This window comes from Mercenaria mercenaria, chromosome 3 (genome assembly GCF_021730395.1).
Source record: "Mercenaria mercenaria strain notata chromosome 3, MADL_Memer_1, whole genome shotgun sequence".
Lineage (NCBI taxonomy): Eukaryota > Metazoa > Mollusca > Bivalvia > Venerida > Veneridae > Mercenaria > Mercenaria mercenaria.
Window position 1 is genome coordinate 29,944,764 of NC_069363.1, and position 25,408 is coordinate 29,970,171.

The window sequence follows — 25,408 nt, forward strand, 5'->3', positions numbered from 1 at the left end:
TACTGTAGTGAAGGCAAAACAGGAAAGGATAAGAATGAAAGACAAGCATTATAGAATTATTCTCCTTTGAGTACAAAATATAACTGTATGAGCATATCGAGCTTAAATTCGTAATGGGGCTAGGAATATAGTCTTAAACTATGAAAAAAAATCGTTATGGATGTAAAAAATGGAAAGGGGACAATGTATGGTAGAAGAAAAGTATTCACATAAATGTAGAAGTTAGAACAAGTCAAAGGTGGAACAGACGAGAGAAAGTGGGAAGAAATGGGAATGTCTCAGGGTTGCTAAAAGAATCTCTTACTTTCGGATATGTATGCTTGTACATGAGTAAATGGTGTCATGTTATCCTGATCAGAGAGGTCTGGGTTTCCAAATAGAACAGTATCCAAGTCAATTTCGAAATTCCGCAGATTATTAAGAAGATCGTTTCGACAACGATTACAAATTCTGCATTCAAAAAAGAAGTGGAAATTAGTTTCAATCTGTCCACACTGTCCACAAATTAATTTCAATATCCAGATATTGCCAATTTTAATCTCTGGTGGTGTCAGCTGGTGTTCCTGTGTGTTTTGGGTTGGTCTTTGGTCATATGTGCTGTCTAGCCACAGTAGGGGTGCGTAAAGATTGCTTTTGGTCGTACTTGAGTAGTTGGTATTCTGTCATGGCTGCGTGGCTGGTTGTGGTCCGTTCTTTCGGGTAGGCCTACTGGGCTCCAAAAGACACTGCCATGGCATTATTATTGATCATAGAGTTTGTCGGACCATTCAAATGTATTACTTTAATTACCTTTATCCTTTACAAGTCTTTGTTGATTTTGTTGTACAATTATGAATTAAACCTCTTTACTTGTTACTGTTAAGAAATTAGAATGCGATTCAATCATCTGAATCTAGATTATCAGATACCTTAGGTATCTATTAGATTTCCATTGATAAAAATACGTCGCTGGTTCATGTCAGTGCTACATTTCTATGATCGTAACTAGAATTCTAATTAATCTGTATATAAAATGCATGACGGGTCACGGACGCCGGTTTCATGGTCAGTTGTCATTTTTTATATGGTGGGCACTATAAATATACATATATTATCTGAAATATAGAATAAATAAATAAATTTTCATTTATCATGATCATGATTGATACATTGACTTAACACGTTTGCGCGCCAAAAAAAATGACCCAAATATTCATATTTACGCATGCGTATATAGTGAACTTGGTAGTGCCGGTCTGTTTTATGAAATATTTTAATCTTCAACCCTTTCAACACAGAATAAACAAGTGAATGTTCAGATAAACATTTTTTAAAGTGATACAACAAAGCAACGCTCTGTAAAATTATATAAATCCCGCAAAAAGTTATCGCTTGTCTCCATATTTTTTCGTTTACAGTTCGGTTGTCTTAGCGGTTATAGCAACTTCCGGTTGTCAACAAATCGGTACGATTAAATTGTTCGAAGCCTGCAGAAGTAAACTACACCTTATAATAACGTATGGGTCATTGTACTTGAAAAATTCATGCAAATATGCTTTCAGTTGTATCAAATATTACGTTCCCCTAAAACTTTATCAATCATTTTCTTCGCGGAATTTCAGGAAACGTGCCTGTTCCTGTTCTACAGTTTGCATTCTAACGTTTGTGTGTTAGCCAGTTAGGTGTCAGTTTGTTAAAACGGAGACGGTATGAAGTTTTTCTTAAAATGGAATATACTGTCATTGATTATAATATTACTCGTGTTGTTATTTATTATTATGTATTAGTGTTTATTCTTAAATGATTGTTTTGAAATTTAAATATGAGACACAATGTTGGAATACTGAGACCTGGACTACACAATGGCTGTTTTTGTTTAAAAAAACAGAATTTTGTGGAATGCTTTTTAGCTGTCCACAGAACTTTATAATGAGTATTCTGAGTAAGTTTGAGGGTAACGTAGTACAAATAATGGGATGTTTTGGAACAGCTTGATAATTTAGAATCTACTTTCATCTGACATCTGTCGCCATCCCGTCGCATCCAGACTTATTCTGCATATTTCTGTTAGGAAATCCCCAATGAAATCCATTGGGAATGTTTTCTGGTACATGTACAATGTATTTGTAATGCTGTATATCTCTGATAATGAATTAATGTTGACATTAAAGCATAAAATTGCCTCGATGACATTTTTTGAATGTATATTTTGTGTTTTGTTTCTGTAATTTAGTGGCATCGGCAGTTCGCTGTGTATTGAAATTGGTGTTTGGGTAGATATCTCCTCGCACCTGCAGTCGCTCAGTGAATAGAATCAAATGTGTTGATATACTGATTAGGGATGTGTATAATATTGAATGGAAAAAATCGATACGATAAGTATTTCAATAAAGAATGGTCATACATGATAGGTATTGGTGATACAATACAGCTGCTAGTAGGACCTATGACTTCAAAGCTGCAACATAACAGGTCCAAAATAATTGTTTGTTTTGGGTAACATGACTGTGAGAAACTGGAAATGTCTAGTTGTGTGGGCTCCTATAAAATTTGAACTCGGTTAAAAAAATTTAAAGTAACGTTTACAGTTAAAGCATGATCTTATTTAAGAAATAATAAATAGCAAAACGGTGTTTTATCACTATTTATACACGATGGGCCGTTATACGTCGGGCATAATAATTTCACGAGGGCACAGCCCAAGTGAAATTATTTTGGACGACGTTTAACCGCCCGAGTGTATAAATAGTGTTAGTTGGGCGTAATAATTTCACGAGGGCGCAGCCCAAGTGAAATTATTTCGGAGAACGTTTAACCGCCCGAGTGTATAAATAGTGTTAAAACACTGTTTTGCTACAAATTATAATAAATTTCGATTCTAATATGTGCTTTATCGTAAAATTCATATCAAATATGGTGGAACTATTTCTTCGCGCAAGCATGGCACCAATAGTAGGTCTTTGTTTATACACGCCAGGAACCGGAAATGGTAATATGTCGTGCGGCAGAGTTCAGGTCGGGCGAAAATTGTTGCGAATTATTCTGCAAAGCGAATAACTAACTCAACATGTGTGTAAATTAATCAACATATTTGTGCACTGTGACATTTCGTTTAAAACACGTTACTAAGTAAAATATTTCATGAAATTTGAAAGCGCTATTTCTTGATGCATACATGGGCGTATTATTTACAATATTGGGTTCCAAAATTCACGTCACCGTAATTTGGCCGGTAGTTTAGTTGGGCCATTAATGAGTGACACGCTCAGAATTATTTTGAGGGTCATTTTGAAAATCAGTGTGCTAAAACGCACAAAATTATGCGTCGAGGAAAACCCTGCTAACAATATCATTATTAATGTTCTTACATGATTATTAAGCATATTGTAACATTTATAATTGAAAGTCTAAATTTACAAGTAGATTTTCAGATTTAGCAAGTCAGAAAAAAGCTACTTGCTAAAATTTGGAAGTGGTCAAAAAGTTAAATTTCAGCCCTGTATATTGTGTTGTCTGCAACATGGTAGTCGGAAGAAAGCTTTGTTTGCAGACAAAAAAAGCTGTAATATAATTATGAATAAAATCCCATTATAAGTTAGTTTTGCAAAATTCAGCCTATGTAGTATTTTTGGCCCCTTCCAAGACTTCAGTCTTGTTGTATCTATTGAATAGGGTCGACGTATTTCCCCTAAAGCTTTTGTGTCTTTCTGCGATGTGCAGGCTGTTGGGAGCTTGGTAGAGTTTTTTGCAGTGCTACACTTGCCTCACCTTCCTCATTCTGTTTATTAAGATTGTTGTTTATTTTCATGTTTGTGATCTGATCTTTCTAATGGCAAGCAGTATTTATTAATATCAATGGTTTCTGCAGAACTACAGTCTACAGTTGTATAGCCTTTTAGGTTATGTATATGTAGTTAGTTTCTTTGGAACCATTAGGGACGGGAAAAGTGCAGATATTTAAAAATGGTAATTTGTATATATCTCAAAGTTCTTATCTTAATTTTTCTAATAATACAAATTTGAAAGTGTGATTTTGCCATGTGTAGAAATTAAAATAGTTTAAGCTATTATTTATTAGTACACTAAGTATTTTGGCAGGATTCAGTTGTTCTTTCTTTTTATCTCTTATCCTCTGTTTTTGGACACATACCCATAACCGTAAAACAAACTGTAGAATCATTAAATGGCTATAATGTTGATTCATTGTTGAATTCAAAGATGTCTAATGTAGTTGATGTGCAAAAATGGTAATTATGGCTTTAAAGGATTTGCAAATCTCCTGTATTGTTATTGAGCATTCTGGCATCTTAACTAGTTTCTTCTATCCTGAAAGCAGTATTGTAATAATTAATATATATACGGTATTGTGTCACCTTATAGGACTTATAATAAAAAGGAGAGTTGGCGGCTGGGTAGCTCAGTCGGTGGAGCATCAAAATGGTATTTTGAGGTCCCGGTCTGGCTGCATGTTTTTCTAACCCTGTGACATTTGTCTTCCACTGAAATGATTTAACATGCATTATTGATTCAGAAATGGTTCAGTAAACTGCATTTAATACTGTGTGTAAGCAGTAAACTTCCAGTTTTGTGCAGGCATTTTAAAGTATTTGGTATTGATTTTACAGACGATTTGTAAAATATATTGAGATACTGTTGAAATTTAATCATGCATATTCCACATCATGTCCGCATTATAAGGAATGCAAATTTATGGGATTTTGCTAGTAAATGTAAGTGAATGCTTCTTAAGAGTTCATTCAAGAATGTATTATATATCAACTTTAAGAGAATTATTGCGTTACATTTCATTATAAATACATGTATGCATATGCTTTAAAGTGAGAACAGAAAATTAAGACATTAGAGATGGAAGCATTAATGAAATTTTTTACAAGGTTGGAAAAATCAACACATAATTATTTGCTTCTCATGAAGGCTTTTAACATCTATTTTAAAGTCTTTACATGTACAATAGGACTATACATTGTTAATTGTAATATTTATGCATGTCCATTCATTATATTTGATTTTTTATGAGATCCATAGAGAATTAGGCCAATGAAGAATAGACAGTACACCTTGTATTAAGTGACCACCTAAGGTAAGGTCAGAAAGTGGTCTCTTAACACAAATGGTCTCTTAATACAATGTAATTACATGTAGTTTGTTGACATTACGAAACTGAATTGAAAAAGTGGTCTCTTAATGCAAGTAGTCTCTTAATTAGTAGATGTGGTCTCTTAAGCAGGTTTGACCGTATTTCTTCTTTTCCAGTGTTGATTGTTGCATGGCAGCAGCTTTGATACAGAAAAAGATTTTATTGGACACTGCACAAGCAAAGTATGATAGATGCCTACCTGAAGTAAATGCAATACAAATGGCCAGAGACGTTCCTAGGCAATATCAAAGGTTTCCAAACATTGTCATAAAATTTCTATACCTAGGCAATGCAAACAGTTTTCAGATGGTTAGGTTAAACATCGTTGTCTTCTTTCTAATTGCAAGTTAGTGTTAATCTGAAACACCTTTGCTGTGATAAGTCATCAGTTTTGATTTGTTTCTCACATTTTAAGATTTAGCCACCAAAAATAAGAGAGAATATGCACAACATAGGGTTAAGTTTTATGCCTTTTATTTACCTTGATTACTATGTACATTCAGTCTTGCAGACAAAATCATAATCTTTTTGTCTGTTGACATTTACAGAAATGCAGAGGATGTTCAGTTGTTGAAGTTTCCAAGTACAAAGAACATTCTGTGGGATCACACAGTGACAGGGGAACCACAGACATTACATATATCTTACTTCAGGTTAGTTTTAATCATGAAGCCACTGTCAGCAGTTGTTACAGACTGCACAGGTGCACTGGAACACATTTTAAAAAAAAACACACATTTTTTGAGGGCCTACCGAAATTGAAATATACACGGTAAACTTTGGTCACAGTCCACATTACTAATTTGTATTGATAGGCAGATTTGCCATATGTAGAAATTGAGATAACTTTTAAAGCACAGTGAAGAGAGAAAAAAATTAATATGCAACAGAATGCAAGGCATGATTGCTATTGATGTAGCAGTTTACATAATTATTAATACTCTCTTATTGGATGCAGTTTTCTTCTTGCAATAAAACAAAAACTAGTTTCAGCTGCATTTGGTCCATACAATGTTTTTCAGCTCTCCTGAACTTTGTAACTTTAATACTGTGGAAGCCCAAGTAGGCTGCAAGCTTAATTGTATATTTACTTACAGAAAGCATGACTTTTTATAATGTAAATCAGAAAATGCATTTGAGGTTCATTGTTGAGATATTGTAATACATGTTTTTTCATGTAATATCATCTGCAAAATGCTGAGGGATTGGTTGGTGCCCGAGCTCAGTAGGCCCAGGGTACCAGTGTATGTTGAGGGATTCTCTAACTCTATTGTAGCATAAAATGTGTAACAACTAAATTACTAGGAAATGAATAGATTGTTCTTAATATCATTCCATGGAATGCATGGGAATATTTGTGTTCTTTTATAACTGTGACATCATTTCCTTTTGAATTATCCTTTTTGGGGCCATAATACGTTTTAATACGCTTTTCCATGGAATGCCCATATATAAAAAGGCGTTTCTGATAGCATGTGAATGCAAGAATGTGAGTGATTCTCTCTGTTAACCCATGTTGACTCTCCTGTTAAAATACCGTAGATACCCGTGTATAATGCGCACCCGTGTATAATGCGCACCCCCGATCTTAGTCCAAAATCCTGGGAAAAAAAAAAAAAAATTTTTGGTCAATTTTGAGGTGGATGGAAAACGAAAGTAGGGTTTACATCGACACCGGTAATAAATTTTATCTCCGCGGCGGAGAGCAGCATCGGTCTCACGGTACTATCGATTTTTGTTTTCTCGAAAATAAAACCAGTAAATTATTGTTATATTTGTTGTTTTACCTTTTTTAATTCACTATTTTGAATAAATAAATAGCAGCTGATTCAATATTTCGGAATGGTATCTTTCAAAATGACATGAGCTTCTCAATTCAAACTGATAACAAAAGGTGTGATAGTCTTTTTGTCACGATCATAAAGCCAGTAATTACCGGCAATTAACGTGTCACCTCGTGTCAATTATGTTGTTCACAGTTTGATCTCGGTTAAAGATAATTCTCGATCTTTAATTAGTATTATAATTTTTGTGATTTGTAAACATTTCTTTCGTCAAAATACTTTTAAATTTATATGAAATTAATTTTGTTTGAAAGAAAAATAAACAATTCGATCTTTTACGGAACGTAACGGCAATCTTAGATTTTAGCGGAGACAGTAAGCGCGGGGAGTAGTTTCCCTTTACCAAAATGGCGAACATCGGTAACAAACTTGTTTTGAAGTTGGAAAATTGTCTATACCTGTGTATTATGCGCACCCACGATTCGGGGGTGGTCCCGAGGGTCAAAAAACTGCGCACTATACATGGGTATCTACGGTAACTTATGATTTTATGCTAGGACATGTAGAATGGTAAAACAAAGATATATATATACAGTAAAATTCCTTTTACGACCACGCCGAAATTACGACCGCACCACTAATACGACCGATTTTGCAAAGAACGGAATATTTCTTTCTTAAAACCAATGGTCGTTTGTCCGAAAATGCGACCAGACCGCTAATCCACTAATGCGACCACCAATATCAGAACTGTTTGATTTTTTCACACTTAATTAATCACCGCAATTACGACCACTCAAATTTTTCTGTATGTTACCGCGAATCGCCGCGGGAATTAACACGTGCGACATCGTGTTAACACGTTAAGCGTGTACATTGTGTATTTATCCATTAATTGCTAACAAGTCTTTTAAACGTTATCAAAACAACGTATCAAACTGTTTGATTGTCTGAAATTGTTATTTAAAGATGTTTGGTGTTTTACATCGCTATTTTAACATAAGAAATTGTTGAAATAATTAATTTGTTTGTAATTAGACGAATGCCCGCTGATCGAATTGACTGGATTAAAATGGATTTAATTAGATCTAAATGGTGTTTGTTTGTTATTATTAATGTAAATACGTTTGGGATTTCAGCGGAGAATGAAGTTTGAAAAGGTTTGATATTGTTGTAATTGTCTTTAATTGAACAAAATTCAAATCATTGTCAGTTAAGTGCGTCCTTAATTAATACACAGTTTGATCCGTAATTCTTTGATTAACACAGTGATCAAGTATTTAAGGCTAAAGAAATTAAAGAAAATAAAGCTACATATAAATTGAACACTGTGTTTGCCATTATTCCGTCTTGATTGTATTCCAATGTGTTATTATCTGCCTGACCTTCCCCGTATAGTCTTTTCCACTAATCAGACCAGACCACTAATAAGACCAGTTTTACAAAGAACCTTGGGTGGTCTTAATAGCGGAATTCTACTGTATAGTACCTCAACATTTTTTATGCCACTGGCATCTACTGATGCGGGAGGCATATAGTGATTGTCCTGTCCGTCTGTTCGTTTGTCTATCCATCCGTACAAGGTTAACCAAATGGGACCGTTTTGTCTAGCATCAATACCCCTTACTAGAATGACTTGATACTAATGCAGATGTAACCTGTGACCATTCCTCATCTTCAGACATCACCTGACCTCAGTTTGACCTTGACATCGTTTTGGACTTGGGTTGCTTTGTATCGACAAGGATGCCACCGGGGGCATCAAGCGTTTATTGAACGCAGCTTCTTGTTGTCTGCTGTTATTTTAAATTCTGTGTTGCGCATTACAGAAAACCAAGACTATGTATAACAGAGAAAGTTCTGAGGTTTGCCCAGAGACATGTTGAGAGTGGAAATCAACCATCCTGTAGCTGTGTTCTCGTAGGCTCACTCAATATTGATGAAGGTAAATGAGAAACATTTCACTAGTCTGTTCTCATTGTCAAATAATGCAGTGTTGATCTTGTAATTTTCCATCTTTACCTTTATATATTGTATATGTGAACATTTCCAGAAGTAAGTCAGTTAAGAAGATGGATTTTAAAGAAGAAAATAGTAATTTCCTACAAAGTGTTCACACGGCTATTGTGATCACTCACCATTATCTGTTCTTTAACCAAATCTTCTTTTTGATGAGTCTGCTGGCCAGTTTTCAAAGTAATTTGGAAGAAATGTTTCTTGTGCTGTGAAACTGATGAGACATATAGGGCTGACACGTGACAGCCGCTTGTTTGTACTGTATAATCAGTTATGTATTACCAGATTTTCTATATTTTATTTACCACTAAATTTTATGATTTATTGGTTTGATACTTTCCATTTGTACTTCATGTCGTACACCAAATTCTGAAAGTAGGTAACACAAACATAAAGGTTTAGCATGATTGCATTATTTCAGATGGTGAAGGAGTGCTTTTTAATGTGGAGAGGTTTGATCCAGTTGGCGACCCAAACAGTTCCACAAGTCATGCTGCTGGGGATATGCTTATACCTTTCACAGTAAGGATTTTGTTTATAATTATCAAGGGGGTTTGTTCCATAGTGCTTAAAGGTGTACTATGTGTACCACTTGTCCCTCAATGCTGTTGTTTCTAGACGTGTTAGAGTTGATTTCTTTCATGTAGTGAAGTCATTTAGCTGTCTTGTAGAAGATTGATAGTTTTACCCATGTATCAGTCTGTCACATAAATATAGTCTAGAAGGGCAGTGTGATTCTTTCTCTGCCAAATATGCTAAAATGATGTCAGTCATCGGTTAGGCGTTGGCTAACATTTGTTAATGTAATTATGTTGATATTGTCAATTATATATTCTTTATTCTCTCCTATGTTGCAGGTACATTGAAGAAATGAAAATATTAACTTTAGAAACAATTAAGACCTTAGCCCCAATAATTATGTAATATGTTTCAACATGTAGTATTATCTCAGCTATAGCGTATGTACTTTTCATGTTTTCAGATGCAAACAGGAAGTAAAGAAAGGGGGAGTACAGCTGAGGATTACTCTAATGCTCTGCAGGTAATTCATAACAATGAAAATACACATTGACATCCATGATCTTTGATATGTATATAAAATATAGTATATTACATTTGGCAGTGTGGTAATGATGATATTCAATTTCAAAGTCACTCTTATATTTATTTTACTGTAGCTTAAAACTTAGTTCTGCTCAAATTTTCATTATCTGACTATGATATTATCTGACTCACGGTTCAACCCGCCTACTTAGCTCAGTAGGGAGAGTGTTGGTCTGCTGATCGCGGGGTCACGAGTTAGATCCCCAGGCGGTGCGTACATGTATGTTCTCCGTGATGATTTGATAAAAGATATTTGTGTCTGAAATCATTCGTCCTCCACCTCTGATAATTCATGTGGGGAAGTTGGCAGTTACTTGCGGAGAACAGGTTTGTACTGGTACATAATCCAGTAACACTGGTTAGGCTAACTGCCAGCCGTTACATGACTGAAATATTGTTGAAAAATGGCGTTAAACCCAAAACAAACAAACAAACCGACTCACGGTTCAAATGACATTTAACTATTGGCCTTGAATGGGAGGGGAGTGAGTGGTAAAGGTAGCCGACTTTGAATGACTTGACCATCAGCGATTAGGGTTCAATGTAGAATTCTTTAATTGAGGAAGCCATCCAGCTGGCTTATAGAATGTTAGTGGTTCTACACTGGTGCATGCCTATGCCTGTGACTATGCCTTTAGGGGAAGCTGGGTTCTTCCTCCACTATCAAAAACTGTACAAGCACTTGAAGATACACCAGTATTTAGCACTTGAAGATACACCCAGTATGTAACATAACCAATTACACTTGTATCAATTTCAGTTATTGCGGCAGAGATGTTGCTCGAAAGACCCGGTAGAGCTGGGAAATGTTTTGCTCACTAAGGGCTGGTGCAGTTTTTACACAACAAGAGAGACATGTGTTCATCACCTAGAGTTTGAGGTTGTAACTATGGGAACAGAGATAAAAGCTTTACCAATTGATCCTGTACCAATTGTGCCCACAGCCTTGTCGAAAAATCTCTCTGGTCCTATGAGTATAAGTCACATGCAAGGCACCCCAAAAACTGGGTAAGATCATTTTTGTTTGTTTTTCTCTTACTTTGCAATATTTTCTTGAAATTTAATATGTATATAACCAAAGTGTTGCAAATTTTGAAACATAAAAAGCTTGCATAAGTAAATTGAATTAAATAACCTGTCAGCTAAACTGTATTTAAAAAGGTTTATGTTTATTTGTTTAAAAATTCTATTTACAAAGGGGGGGGGGGGGGGGGGGGTTGGGGGGGGGGAGCAAAACTTTTGTACAGCTGTGAAAGCCTGTAAGTATGCCTTGATCGTTGTAAAATGTTCAGATGATGTAATTATATATTGATTATTTCAGGTACCTTACAATGGACCATACTCGTAAACTTTTATTGGTGCTAGAATCTGATCCTAAAGTGATAAATCTACCTCTTGTTGGAATGTAAGTTTCCATGGCTTTAATATTACATGTTTGATATTATTTTAAGTATTATTAGTTACACTTCTTGTTGGTGACAGGATACAAGATATACGCTGTCTCGAAAATCCATATCAGCCGAGAGCTCCGTATATCCTGTATCCTGTCACCAACAAGTTGTGTAACGATTTTATCTTGCCGACTACCCTTTACTTACATGCTATAATCGATACATTTTAAATTAACAAAGCTACTTACAGTGCAGACTTATCCTGCAATCATTTGTTTGGTCATCATGTTTTGTTTATAGTTGATTAACACCAGCCATAAAATGCACAATGACCTGTATTTTGATTAAATCACAAAACACAAAAGTTCATTTACAGGTTATGAACTGGTTTAGATCAGACTGTTCCATCTTTTCGAAAATCACCGGATTTCATGATGTCAGAAATGTCTTGAAACTTCGGCTTTCATCACTTTTCCTGTTAAATCCTTTATCCTGCACGTAGAATAAATGATCCTACATCAATCTACTGAGTAACAAATATGTTAATTCCTTTGTGTTACGATGATATAACTTAAAACAAGATTTTAACATCCGCGTCTCCCATACAGTTATTCCGCTTTTTACGGCTAACTTCTATCAAACTTCATGAGCTTAAACTATGTAGGAAAATGAGAACGGCAAGAAAACACTAAATTTACTGTCAGAAACGATGTCTATCGCTGGAGCTAATAGAAAATCTGACTTGATTCAGTTATGCCAGCGGCAGCAATGCGGCAGCCATTTTGTTTTAATCAAAATTCATATCTGAAATGTACTTGCAGGATATGGAATATATCCTGTCTCCACATGACGTCTATTGACCAATAGAAATGCGAGAAACTTCTAGGAGGCAAGATAAATACTAATACTGTATCAAGTCTCTTTCATGTTTTAGTAGTTACATTCACTATGTGCAGATGTCAGATTGGGTGTCATCGCTATGTTTTATCAAGTTGTTAAAATATTTCAAAGAATGTTATTAAGTATTGTCCAATGCAGTCTCCATGAATATATTGTTTATATTAAAAAATGCCACACACTCTAGGATACTTATGATTCATAAGGTATATCTAAGTTCATTCACATGATTTATCAGTTTGTATTTCATTGATATTACAGTTGGGTGAGTGGTGTTCCCTATGTATATAGTCCCTATGTTTGGGCATGTTGCCTGAGATATCTACACAATTCTGCCATTCAGGACAGGTATGTGGTATTTTTTCATTTAAAAAAAACAACCCTTAATTGAAACAACTTAACAAGTTTAATTGTATTTCTGAACTTTTCAATGTGTAGTCTTTTGGTGTAGTTCGTATTTATTTAAAGCAAAGAATTATAAAACGTATAGTAACTTCTTTGTTAAATGTTTCAAAGAATAGTCTTTTGTGGATAAAAAAGGTTAATGATAACCTATTAATGCAGGAGGTTAGCCTCCCTTGAATAGATAGAGCAACTTATTTCAAGCCAAGCCCAAAGCAGGTCTTATATTTATCTCCCCAGCATCCAGTGTAGGCCATAACTGCTTGCAACAGTACTAGTTTAGGACTTTATCCAGAACTGAACACTAGTCCAGATGTCAGTTGCATCAGGGAACAATTTCCTGATGCTAGCCTGCTAACCACTGTTCCACCGACTCCCGGTTAAATGAAGAAAATTCTCTGATAATTTATTAAGAACATGATACTATACTGAAATGATTTATGATATGAATTTTTAGCTCGACTATTCAAAGAATAGTAGAGCTATTGGACTCACCCATGCGTCGGCGTCTGCGTTGGCGTCCCGATTTGGTTAAGGTTTTGTATGTAAACTGGTATCTCAGTAACCACTTGTGGGAATGGATTGAAACTTCACACACTTATTCACTGTGATAAACTGACTTACATTGCATAGGTTCCATAACTCTGTTTTGCTTTTTTACAAAATTATGCCCCTTTTTCGACTTAGAAATTCTTGGTTAAGGTTTTGTATGTAAGTTGGTATCTCAGTACCCAGTAATGGGAATGGATTAAAACTTCACACACTTATTCACTGTGATAAACTGACCTACATTGCACAGATTCCATAACTCTATTTTGCTTTTTTACAAAATTATGCCCCTTTTTCGACTTAGAAATTCTTGGTTAAGGTTTTGTATGTAAGTTGGTATGTCAGTACCCAGTAATGGGATATGGATTGAAACTTCACACACTTGTTCACTGTCATGATCTGACATGCACTGTGTAGGTCCCATAACTCTACTTTGCATTTTTTCAAAATTATGCCCCTTTTTCTGACTTAGCAGTTTTTGGTTAAGTTTTTGTATGTAAGCTGGTATCTCAGTATCCACTAATGGGAATGGATTGAAACTTTACACACTTGTTCACTGTCATGATCTGACATGCACTGTGTAGGACCCATAACTCTACTTTGCATTTTTTCAAAATTATGCCCCTTTTTCGACTTTTGTATTCATTCAATTGACAAGGCTGTTGAATAGTCGAGCGCTGCTGTCCTCCAACAGCTCTTGTTTTGACTGATATTGTACTATATGACTAATTCTCAGTATTTTTATAATTTCAGAGTTTGTACCCCACCAGATCCATTCTTACTAGTGCTTTATAACCCCACCCACTCCAGACCAGAGTTCTATGAATGTTCCACTGCCACAGGATCAAATAAAATGACCTTTGACTTCTACACAGGTTATGAGGCTGTTCAGATTAGCAAGGTATGCTCAATTTTGAAGCTGTATAAGGTTTTCCATATGATTCTGTCAGGATAAACAGCTCTATTGTTTGATCCATCTAATCTATAACAGGGTTTTTCGCAAATGGTGGCTTTATTTTGCAAGATCCAGATGTAAGTTACACATCATTATGAAGATCTTCAATCATATTTAAGAATTTTAAATATCTTCAGTATTATCAATTTTATGGCCAAAAATGTTTGTTTTTTTCATGGTAAAAATCAGGCAAAACCACAATTTCAAAAAGAAATTTTACAATTTTTTTTTGCATTAAATTGTTGTTTTTATTCTAAAAAAATGGCCAAAATGGCCCATTGAAATCTATCTGGGTTTTTTTTTTTGTGATAATTCAAAATTACCAGTAATCAGTATCCTTTGAAATTTTAAAAAAATGCGTTACCACCATGGAGTTCTTTTAAATGATGTATGAAATCTTTAGTATTGCCTTACATTTCAAGAGAAATCAAGAAAAAGCCTTGTTACGGAAAAGGAGCATCAAACAGTAGTTGGTAATTTTTTCTTGTAAAATGAAAAAAGACATGCTTTAGAAATCCTGTGAAGAACTGCTAAAGGGGAGTGGCTAGTAAAGTGGTAATAAATAGGGTGTTTGCACTCGTTTTTAGCTCACCTGTCACATAGTGACAGGGTGAGCTTTTGTGATCGCCCGTTGTCCGTCCGTTCACAATTCCTTGTGAACACGATAGAGACCACATTTTGCAAGCAATTTTGATCAAATTTGTACAAAACTTGTATTGGCATGATATCTCGGTTCCTTTCAAAAACTGGCCAGATCCCATCATGGGTTCTAGAGTTATTGCCCCTTAAAGGGCCAGAATTTGCGTGCGTCAACAATTTCTTGTCTGCACGATAGTTGTTTCATTTATGATTTTATTTTAACCAAACTTGCACACAACTTGTATCACCATAAGATCTTGCTTCCTTTGTTGAACTGGCCAGATCCCATTATGGGTTCCAGAGTTGTTGCCCCTGAAAGGGCCAGAATTAGCTATTTTGACCTTGTCTGCATAATAGCAGCTTTATTTATGATTTGATTTTTACCAAACTTGCACACAACTTTTATCACCATAAGATCTTGGTTCCTTTATTGAACTGGCCAGATTCCATTATGGATTCCAGAGTTATGGCCCCTGAAAGGGCCAGAATTAGCTATTTTTACCTTGTCTGCACAATAGCACCTTGATTTATGATTTTATTTTAACCAAACTTTCACACAACTTGTATCACCATAAGATCTTGGTTCCTTTCTTGATATGGCCAGATTCCATTATGGGTTCCAGAGTTGTGGCCCCTGAAAGGGCCAGAATTAGCTATTTTGACCTTGTCTGCACAATAGCAGCTTCATTTATGATTTGATTTTAACCTAACTTGCACACAACTTGTATCACCATAAGATCTTAATTCCTCTTTATAAGCCCGAAGGGACGTATTATGTTATCGCCTTGGTGTCCGTCCGTCTGTCTGTCTGTTGGCTAGCAGTTTCCCTTATGCTCTGTAACTCTTGAACCCCTTGAAGGATTTCAAAGAAACCTGACACAAATGTTCGCCTCATTGAAACGACCTGCAGAGCGCATGTTTCTTATGGTTCACTTCAAGGTCAAGGTCACACTTAGGGGTCAAAGGTCCTATGACTTTGTTTTGTGTGAATATTGCTCTGCATTGCAGTGCTCTTGTTTTTATTTGGCAGGTCCTTCTTTTATTCACTTACAATAATTTTTTTTAATTACTTCCCTTTTATGTTACTATAAATAGCTTATTTAGTAACTTTTTTTATTATTACCTATGGAAAAACGGAGACCACTTTTCTGTGGTACAACATGGATGGTACCTCCAATTTTTAGGTGTATTTTGACATATCTGTACCCTGTAAGAATTTTTTTCTTTTTGGTTAAAAAACTTCTTGTATGAAACTACTGGCCCGATATGAAAATAGTTTTATTTGAAGTAACTTTAAGAAAATGTCAACCATATTTTCTCATAATTCTTTTGATTGATCTTGATTATGATTTTTTGACCTTCTTGTCCTTACGTGCAGTGATAACAGGTGAGCGATATAGGGCCATTATGGCCCTCTTGTTTAGGTATTTGCTTTAAATAAGTACTATATATTTAATTGGTCACTGAGTATAGGGCTCTCTAGTTTAATACCACTTGGTTCAGGGCCACACATTATAAGATACTGGTACTTGTATTCCACTTGATTGATTCAAAGCAAGCCTGAAGCTTTTGTCAAAAGAACCATGAATAAATTATTATAAACCCAACCTAACTGACATACTCCTAAAGGCTTTGGAAGACATATCATAATGATCACTGTTGATCTGTTGATAAGTATATATGTAAGTTTTCAATGAATCAAAGTTATTATGAATGAATTTCAGAACACAATGGGTAACAATGAAATGGTAGAAATTGACCTTAATCTGATGCGAGATGGTCACAAGTTTGAGCTGTTCAGAGAAGCTGTGCTAAATAGTGCTAATGACAGGTATGATACATAAAAGTACTATGTTCTTCATAAGGACTTTGACAGTCTGATTTTCAAATAGCTATTTCCACGGTTAATTTTTACTAACTTGTTTTGTAACTACTTGACCTAAGGTACTACTAAAGTCATTCTTAGATCAAATATGCGGTGTTATGTATACTTATTTATGGAGTACATAAGTTACAAAATTTTATCTTGGCCAGTTTACACACGTGTGACAGCAAGTGTTAACTTTTTTTAAAGAAGAAACATATACCAGAACACTTAAAAGGTTTGGGGTTGTTTGTTGTTGTTTACAGCACGTTGTGTTTAAGCATTTTCTTTGTTTTCTGAAACCTTGGCATTTATTTTTGTATTTTAAGTGGTCTGGATGTAAGTAGAAGATCAATGTCGCCAGAACCTGTTAATAATGATGACATTACTCCAAGGCTGAAACCTGCCCCACACAAGTCAAAGGTTGGTATTTGTATCTTCATAAATGCAATGTCCATTCATGTCTGCACCTTTTAAATCCTCTAACTGAAAATACCATAAAATTATTTGTAGCTGGTAGACAATTTTGAAGCTTATAATTTCTATTTGATAAATATATGTGCTCCTGTATTTTATTTAATAGTGAATTAAATAAAGGAGTTTGGATGGTTAATATTGAATCACACATGCACAGCACAAGGGATTTGATTATTCTCATCTGAATGACTGTCCGCACTTTATTTGCTGAAGAAAGTATAATATCCGAGTCTAACAAAGCAAAATGTTTAATATCACTATTTTAAACTGTTGAACTACATTTTAGCATTAAGTCCATATTCTGTTATATTTCCTGATTGGAAAGCATTACATAGATAGATTTATGAACTAGTAATTTAACAGCTTGCAGTGTGTGAACAAAATTATCAAATATAATAAAACATGCAGATGTTTTGTCATTTGACTTAGTTATATGATCTTAACTTGTGTATGATGTCACACTGTTATGATTTATTATGAAAACACTACTGAATTTTACCTTAGCTAGTTTGCTCATTAGGAACATTATAGTGGAGAAAATTTATCCATTAACATGTCAGTACAATGTTTTATCATAGTAATGTAATTATATATTGTTTACTATTTGGGTTGAGTGTCCCACACTATATCATATTCAGGTCTGTATACTGGTATATCCTGCAAAGAAATTTCAGATCTTCATTTTAAAATTTTTCAGAATCTGTAAAATTTTGCTCTTTCTTTGAGAGAAGTGACATATCTTTTATCAATAACAGATAAAAAATTGTTACATTATTCAATTAATATTTCAATAAATGCTTGAAAACACTTCTTTGGTACTTTGGTTTTGTCAAGAATAGGCCAGTACTCACGATTTGTAAAACGGTACTTTCCACAGTCAAACAAAACTGGTATGCTGGTCCCTATTTACTACTGGCATTTAGCACTGATATATTTGTATAATGGATTGGAGGTAGAACCTCTAGGTCGCTATCGTAGGGGGTGATATGAAACTGCAAATAAGTTTTTGTTGTATAATATTCAAATTGTTTTCCTATATCTTTATACAGGAATTGTTACTGATTTTAAAACAGGCTGTTTATATTACGGGAATTCCTATATTTATGAAACAATCTTATATTTTGACAAAATTGAATTTTTATAACCCCTCCAACATTATTACAGACTGTTGTTTGTGTTTAATAGTTGCATTTTTCATTTCACACAGTTGCCAATGATGCAGTCTATGGTGCCAGAAGTCTCTCTGTTTTTCGGAGATGAAGATACAACTTTTGTTCCGAGTGTTCAGCATCCACGGTCTGTGCAACCTGTCTCTCGTGGTGGTGTGCCACAGAGTTCTGCTCCCATACAGTCTGTGCCAAATAACTCTAGTAGTAATGCTCAGCATAAACAAGCATCTGTTGCAGTTAGTAACTATGTGAATAATGCCCAAGGCATAAGAACTACACAAAGTGTCAATGGAAGTGGTAAAAGCTTGCCAAGTATTCCACATCAAGTGAATACCCAACAAGCAATGAATGTAGATGCAACTTTGTCGGGACAAGTGGTTCCCCAGAGTTATTCATCATCAAATCAGCATAGTACAAATGTTGTTCAAGCATCTCAAGTCAGTTACCAGCATGCACCAGGTGCCCCTATGGGACATGGACCAAGACCTGCCTACTGTAGCTGCCCAGATTGTCCGAAACCACCACAGTTTTACAACAGACCTCAGTCCTACGATACTAGAGGTGCACCTGCCCAACCACCTAGACCATATTATTCTAATTATGGTCCACCGCCACCAAGATTAGCAGAACATTACCAAGGATACCCCTCCCACCCAGGAGGTTACCCACACTACCAGGGGCCTGCTCCTGCAAATCAGCCTTACCCTCAGTTTTCTCATGGTCAGCCACAGCCGTCCAGCATACCTTATCCAGGAGCTCCTGCATCTCAGATGAATGGTTTCCCACAGGGCATGCCACATTCACTTCCAAATGAGTCGGTCTCCAATATGCAAGTGGCAAGCAGATCAGTTCCAGCCTCAAATCAACCCGCATATTCAAACATGGTCCGTCAAACAGCTTCTCAAGGTCATCCCATTCAGAAATCAGTATCTAACCATCCAGTTCCTCAGGCAAGTGGAGGTTTGCCAGTAAGAGCTGAGGAGAAGGCACCTTCACCTAGAACTCCTTCACAGAGTGCTGAAGGAACCATGTCCAACAGTAATGAGGTTAGAAGGTCAAACCCGAGTTCTGAGAGTAGTGCAAGGTCCAGTGATGATAGTGGACTCAGTTTTACACCAGAGAAACACCACTCACCATCAAACCCAAGTCCAAAATCAACTCAAGCCACAGGCGATCTGAAGTCTTCACTTGGTGGCGTGAACTGGGAGAATGTCCCTCCAGAAATATATCAGCTTCTAGTTCAGCAGGATAAGCAGTTGAAACAGCTTCAAGCTCAGATTGAGGTTCTTACACTACAACAAGCACAGTCCTTGAACAACACTGCAGAAAGTGCTGTAAATGTAAAACCTACAGGACCAGCACAGGGAGAGAAATGCAACATAGCCACTAACACGTCATTAGGTTTATGTCAGCAGAAAGAGCAAGTATCTGCCTGTATGCAGACTAGCCAACAGGAAGATGATAATTTCCAAAGGGATTCAGAGAACTCACAACGGCATGGTGCTGTACGGCAAAACTCAAATAGGGACCAGTCCAATTCTAGTTCTAATGGCAGTGGTTGTGATGCCAGAACTCCTGCGGAGATCAGACATCGTGGCAGATTACCTATGAACAGTACACAGAGAGATGATGCTGACCTTGACATTTCTCAGGGAGAGCTGGTAGCTTTGATGAACAATATGCATGACAGGACCATTGATAGTGTACAGTCTGAGATGATTGTTGATCTTCCAAGTTTCCAGTCGTCTCCTACAAGGTTTGTATACAATGTATTAATCATTCCTAAAGTTTTGCTGTATTGTTGGTACATGTATTTTCATAATTAAAAGCAAAAAGACTGTATTAGTAAATTAGAAATTTTACAGCTTACTGACTATTTATTACATAGAAGTGTGTAATGCAGTTTTTGCACAGATCTTAAGTAATTGGAATTCCTTAACAGCTGAGCACAGATACTTAGTTTTAGATACTGAAAAAAAAATTGAGGGAAAAGCCATTGATGCTGGCAAGAAGACATTTTTAGTTCTTATGCTGTAAGATGCTTCACATGAACAATTAACTTACTTTAATTCTGTATGTTATTTAATAATTATGATGTCTAAAAATGAATTCATTTGTAACTAGGTCGCCAAGATCTCAGGAATCTTGTAACGATTCTGCAGCATTTAACATGTCACCACGTTCCCCGATATCAGCGAGCATGTGTGAGCAGGACCAGGGAGGCAGTGAGTCTGAGTATTCTGACGATGATGAGGGCGAGGAGGATAACACTGCAGGCACTGACAATCCTGAATACTACAACAGGCTTATGGTAATTTATACTTACTGCTTCATCCACATTATCCCTAACAGGGTTTTTCATGAATTGTTTGGATTCAGACAGTTTTAACTGCATGAAGTTAGCATCCAGTGTTTATGTATAGTCAGCTGTTTAAGGTTGTCCATTGTAATTAATTGCCTGGCAGTAAATTAGTTTTCAATAAAATGTTGTTTATAAAATACACATGCAGGATGTGGACAATAACTATAGATCAAAATGCAAACTTTACATGTAAGAAGCAGATTGATGTAGGAAGCATAGCCATAATGATTAAATCATTGTTTAAAAACGAAAGGCAGGTCAGAAATATTTTGTTGTCGGAGAGAAATCCAAATTACATGGACAAATGGATAATACCTCCTGGAAAATATTTAAAAATGTCTTTGAAAATAAGAAAGAGGTCGTTAGTGATAGCTCTAGTTTTTTCCAAATTGGAGATAAAGCTTCATAGTATAATTTGTTGCATTATATGGAATTCTGAATGTAAAATGGATATGTTTTGTTTCATTTTTTCATTTACACTTAATTTACTCCATGGACTGACTGTTCAGCTATAGAATTGCCTAATTCTTGCAGGACAACATTAAAAAGTTATTAAGTCAGAACACGACAGAAAACACAACAGGAGGTGATGGTGGTTACTCAGGAGATGTTTCGTCAGATCCAAGCACACCAGTCAAACTGGCAAGGGAGGAAATCAACCTTGGGGAACATCTTCAATCATTCTTCAGGTTAGATATCTTTTTATGTTTAACCATATATATAAACACACATAAGTGCAGGAACTGACATCCAATTTTAACACTTTTCTTCTTCTATGAATTTCATGAACCCTTTATCCATATTTTAAAATACTTTGATTCTCTTAGAGGGTGATTGGTATATTTGATTCATTCTTAATTTTGTTCTTAATATCTTGTATCTCCTTTCAAGTGTATATTGTTTATAAATATACAATCATCTTCGTAAAGGCTTAGCTGAAAGAGAATTATACCTTGGGCCATTCTGTGTTTGGTATGATACAGGTAGTGATCCTACAAAGTCTTTATCAGTAATTTCTATTTCAGGTTTGAACAGAACATGACAAAAGCTCAGACAGACACTACATTCATACCTAAGATAAATTACGTATCCATGTTGTTGGACTCAGACACTGACACTTCAATGGAGATCAATGCAATGGCAATGAAATATCTCAAAGATGAACAGCTTACCCAACTCACAAAATTGCAGGCCAAAAATAGATTATTACAGGGATCTAAGAAATCTTCAGAAAAAACTGCACTTCTTCAGAAAATATTAAAAATGGAAGATGACTGTACTCCAAATGTGACGACTGTTGGCATGTCACCAAATGATTTAACTTTTGCTACAAAGAGATACCTTGAAAAACATGGTTTACTGGAGGGTAGTGCTTCTAGTGGGAGTACATCTATCAGTGATGCAACTCAAAATGACAGTTATAGATTAAGAACTAATTATAGTACTTTGACCTCTGGGTCAGAAGATGGTCCTGCACAGATTACACGAGAAATTCTTAGTACTCCAGCCAATCGTCGTAGCGGACCTGTTGACACGCCCTCTAGTGGCAGATGTACAGATGATATTTACAGTAATGGAACAACGCCTACAAATAATAATTCAAGGACACCTTATAATGATTCAAGAAACAGTGTAGGTTTTAATAGGACACCTAAACCTAATCATGTTCAAAGTAGGTTAGAAGATCATAGAAGAGTTACCCCTAATGGTTCAAATGCTCACAATAGTTCTGTTCCTCAGTCCCAAAAAGCATCGCCATTTTCACAAAACTGTTCTCCCTATAACCAAGATGTTACGCGTAGAGACATTGGTGCTACAGGTCGCTACGTCAATCCACAAATTACTCGTCCTCCAAACCGTCCAAATCATTCCCCACCAGAAAAAGAAACTGCAAACATTCATTCTCCTGGAGATTTGCGACAAGAAAATGCAGGATTTGGAAATAATACACCTGATAATTATGGAAGAAAAATGACTGTTCCTCAAAAACAAATGGCCACTGAAGAAACTGAAAGTGTTCACAACTACTATGATTCTCGACAACATCGCCCAGAGACAATTGAAGACGATAGAATATTAGATATTACACGTCTAAAACAGCTTCCTAAATTACTTTGACCTTTAAGATGATTAAATAATTTTAATGTCAAATACCAGTACGATTAATTCTCAATTTTCACAGTCTTTTTTTTTAAAGAAATTTTATCAGTTTACAGCAATAAAGATATGTAGTTCAAAGCATTTGGCATTTTCATGAGTATTTTTTCTTGTTTTTCTTTGAGAACACATCTAATTTTCTTTGCTGTCAGAAGATCAAATATTGAACATGTATCCAAACTAGATCCTAACAAGTTGGTACTGGTTTAGAGTCCAGGGACACTGAATAGGTTAAGTTATACCAACTGTTAGCTAACTGAAATTCTGTTGAATAACAGCATTATATCAAAACTTAAAAAATGAGATCAGAATGTAGTTCTAGGTTAGCACATATTTATATAACAATGTGACTACAATGCAGTAGTGTCTACAATTTGATAATATTGGGTGCTGTAAAACTGCTTTTTTGTTAATTTAATTGCAGAAAATACTTCCCCTTTGGAAATAAGTTGTCAATAGAATCTCATCTTGTAATTTCAGAATTAACTACTTGATAACATATCCATTGTTTTTAGAGGATTTGAATTACTGCAAGTTTTAATGGGCATTTATTTTTTTAATATATTTTGCAGCATTGCATAACCAATTCAAATGAAGCCTTTGCCAAGGCTTTTTATAATGCATTTATAAAACTTCCCTTCCAGAATTGTGTTTTTGTAAGTTTCATTTATAGTTGATTATATATAATGGATATTTTTTTCACAACTTGGAAGCTGTAAATTATGAAAACAGTATATCTGAAACAGTGATTTCAGAAAATCTTAATTCTGTGAATGACGTTAAATTCAAATTAAACAAAGAATATTTTAAGGGCTGGTGGGGGGCGGGGGTCTGTAGTATACATACCAATAATTGCCAATATTATACAATAGACTGTGATATCTATATATTCTATTGTCTCATTTTGTCTTATTTATAAATATTTTATACTCATTCTTTTACATTTATGTCAGGTTTTTATTTATTTTATTTTAAAAGCTTTTTTGTTCTCTGTCCAGTATTTGAAAGCAGCTTTTTATTTTAATAGAATTTATTTTTAGGTTGTAAATTATGTTGTTATTTTGGAGTAATATTACTATAAGAAATATTTAATAGACAGTATTCTAACAGAAAGTAGTTCTTATTTACATACGGCAAACTAGAAAGAAATAGTCTATAGTGCTATATAATATGAAATTATTTAGGAATAAAAGATTTTAGTGTAGCAACTGTTCTTTTAGCTTTAAGTACACTCAGTCAGCTATTTTTATCTTGATTTTATACAACGTAGATAGATAGGTCTTTGTCAGAAATCTTTAATGAAATATTAAAGATTTTCTTGATGTATGTTAAAAAAAATGATTGGCTGTTCTACTTTTGTTCTGTCCATTGGCATTTAGTAAGGTCTTCAGAGTTGTATAGGTAGTAAGCTGCTTCAGTTTTCACTGTGTAAGTTTAAATGTTGAGATAAGTACTAACTTTAAGTGGGTGTTTGAAGACCCATGCTGTTTCTTTATCAGAATTTAACTGAATTCTGGCTTAGGTATTCTACTAGTACTGCTGAAATAAATCTGGTGTTGCAGTATTTTATGCCATTTTTAGACTATTGATGTTTGTTATTCAAATGCTAAATATCTGGTAGGAATATTAGTCTGTGCCAAAATTAATAATTAAGTTACAGAATGAACATTATAAAGTCGGAAAAGACTCTAAAATGTTGGAAGATTTCCTTCCCTTGTAGATGTGGCTTCATAGCTGGGTTTTTTTTTCAAGTATTGACATCAGTGCATGTTGAACATCTTTGGTTTTTACCTGTAAACTTAAATTGTTATTCTTGGTAAGTTGTCTATTTTGGTTACTCTTGTTTCCATATTTTATTTGTAATCGGTAAAGTAGCACTTTTTCAAATTACTGAAAAAGTGTCTGTTCTTTGAATGTAACTGTTTACACAGAAAGAGGTAGAGAATAAGTATAATTTAAAGCTTCTGCCAAAATCTTAGTAATGAACATTAGATGAAATATAATTCAGCTAGATATATAAGACCCCTTTAATTAAATGTAATAGAACAGTGCATTTTAAATTTGTTTGTATATTGACTAAAGCAGTAGCATTTTCAAAACATATGATAGCACTATATGATAATTGCTGTAAAATGAATTTGAGTACCAAGAGAACATTTTACAGGAAGTCCCAGTAAGGAAATAAAGAACTGTTAGCTTTTACCTGTTTTACTTGTTAAATTATTAGTGTATATATCTTAATAAATTATTTATCTTATAAAATACAACATTTCTCTGTGTATTCTTTACAATTAACAAAAGATAAAGATCCAAAAATATTGTTAACAGGTGCACCAATTTCTTTAATAAGGGAAAACTGAATATGGAAAATTGTTTCCGATTGTTAACTTGAGAACCACTTGGAAATCCATAGGATGATTGGACATGCAGAGCAGATGACCCCTATGACTTTGTAATCACTAATCAAATGTCAAGGTCACGGGTCAAAACATGGAAAACCGTTTC

The 25,408-nt window shown here is 35.0% G+C and overlaps 1 protein-coding gene across 3 annotated transcripts; it reads left to right on the forward strand.

The window, feature by feature from the left end:
- The first annotated feature begins 1,300 nt into the window (after positions 1-1,300).
- On the forward strand, positions 1,301-25,170 carry LOC123525186 (SCL-interrupting locus protein homolog). 3 transcript variants are annotated; one of them, XM_045304028.2, is made up of 16 exons: positions 1,301-1,496; positions 5,254-5,388; positions 5,686-5,790; positions 8,751-8,866; positions 9,359-9,459; positions 9,920-9,979; positions 10,802-11,049; positions 11,363-11,446; positions 12,591-12,677; positions 14,034-14,181; positions 16,599-16,705; positions 17,068-17,161; positions 18,423-20,140; positions 20,509-20,695; positions 21,281-21,435; positions 21,772-25,170. In XM_045304028.2, the coding sequence occupies exons 2-16, from the start codon at positions 5,267-5,269 to the stop codon at positions 22,862-22,864; spliced, it is 4,425 nt and encodes a 1,474-aa protein (XP_045159963.2). In that variant the 5' UTR covers positions 1,301-1,496; positions 5,254-5,266; the 3' UTR covers positions 22,865-25,170. The 3 variants fall into 3 exon arrangements, with proteins under 3 accessions (XP_045159963.2, XP_045159965.2, XP_045159964.2); XM_045304030.2 differs by having other exon boundaries at positions 1,305-1,444; XM_045304029.2 differs by lacking the exon at positions 1,301-1,496 and adding an exon at positions 1,513-1,686.
- The last annotated feature ends 238 nt before the right edge of the window (positions 25,171-25,408 follow it).

What these genes read in the sequence shown, in the direction of transcription:
- LOC123525186 (XM_045304028.2), top strand. Translation starts at nt 5,267, where the DNA reads ATGGCAGCAGCTTTGATACAGAAAAAGATTTTATTGGACACTGCACAA. An exon ending in CAAGGCACCCCAAAAACTGG is followed by an intron (nt 11,050 to 11,362) that starts GTAAGATCATTT and finishes TGATTATTTCAG; the next exon opens with GTACCTTACAATGGACCATA. An exon ending in AGGCTGTTCAGATTAGCAAG is followed by an intron (nt 14,182 to 16,598) that starts GTATGCTCAATT and finishes AATGAATTTCAG; the next exon opens with AACACAATGGGTAACAATGA.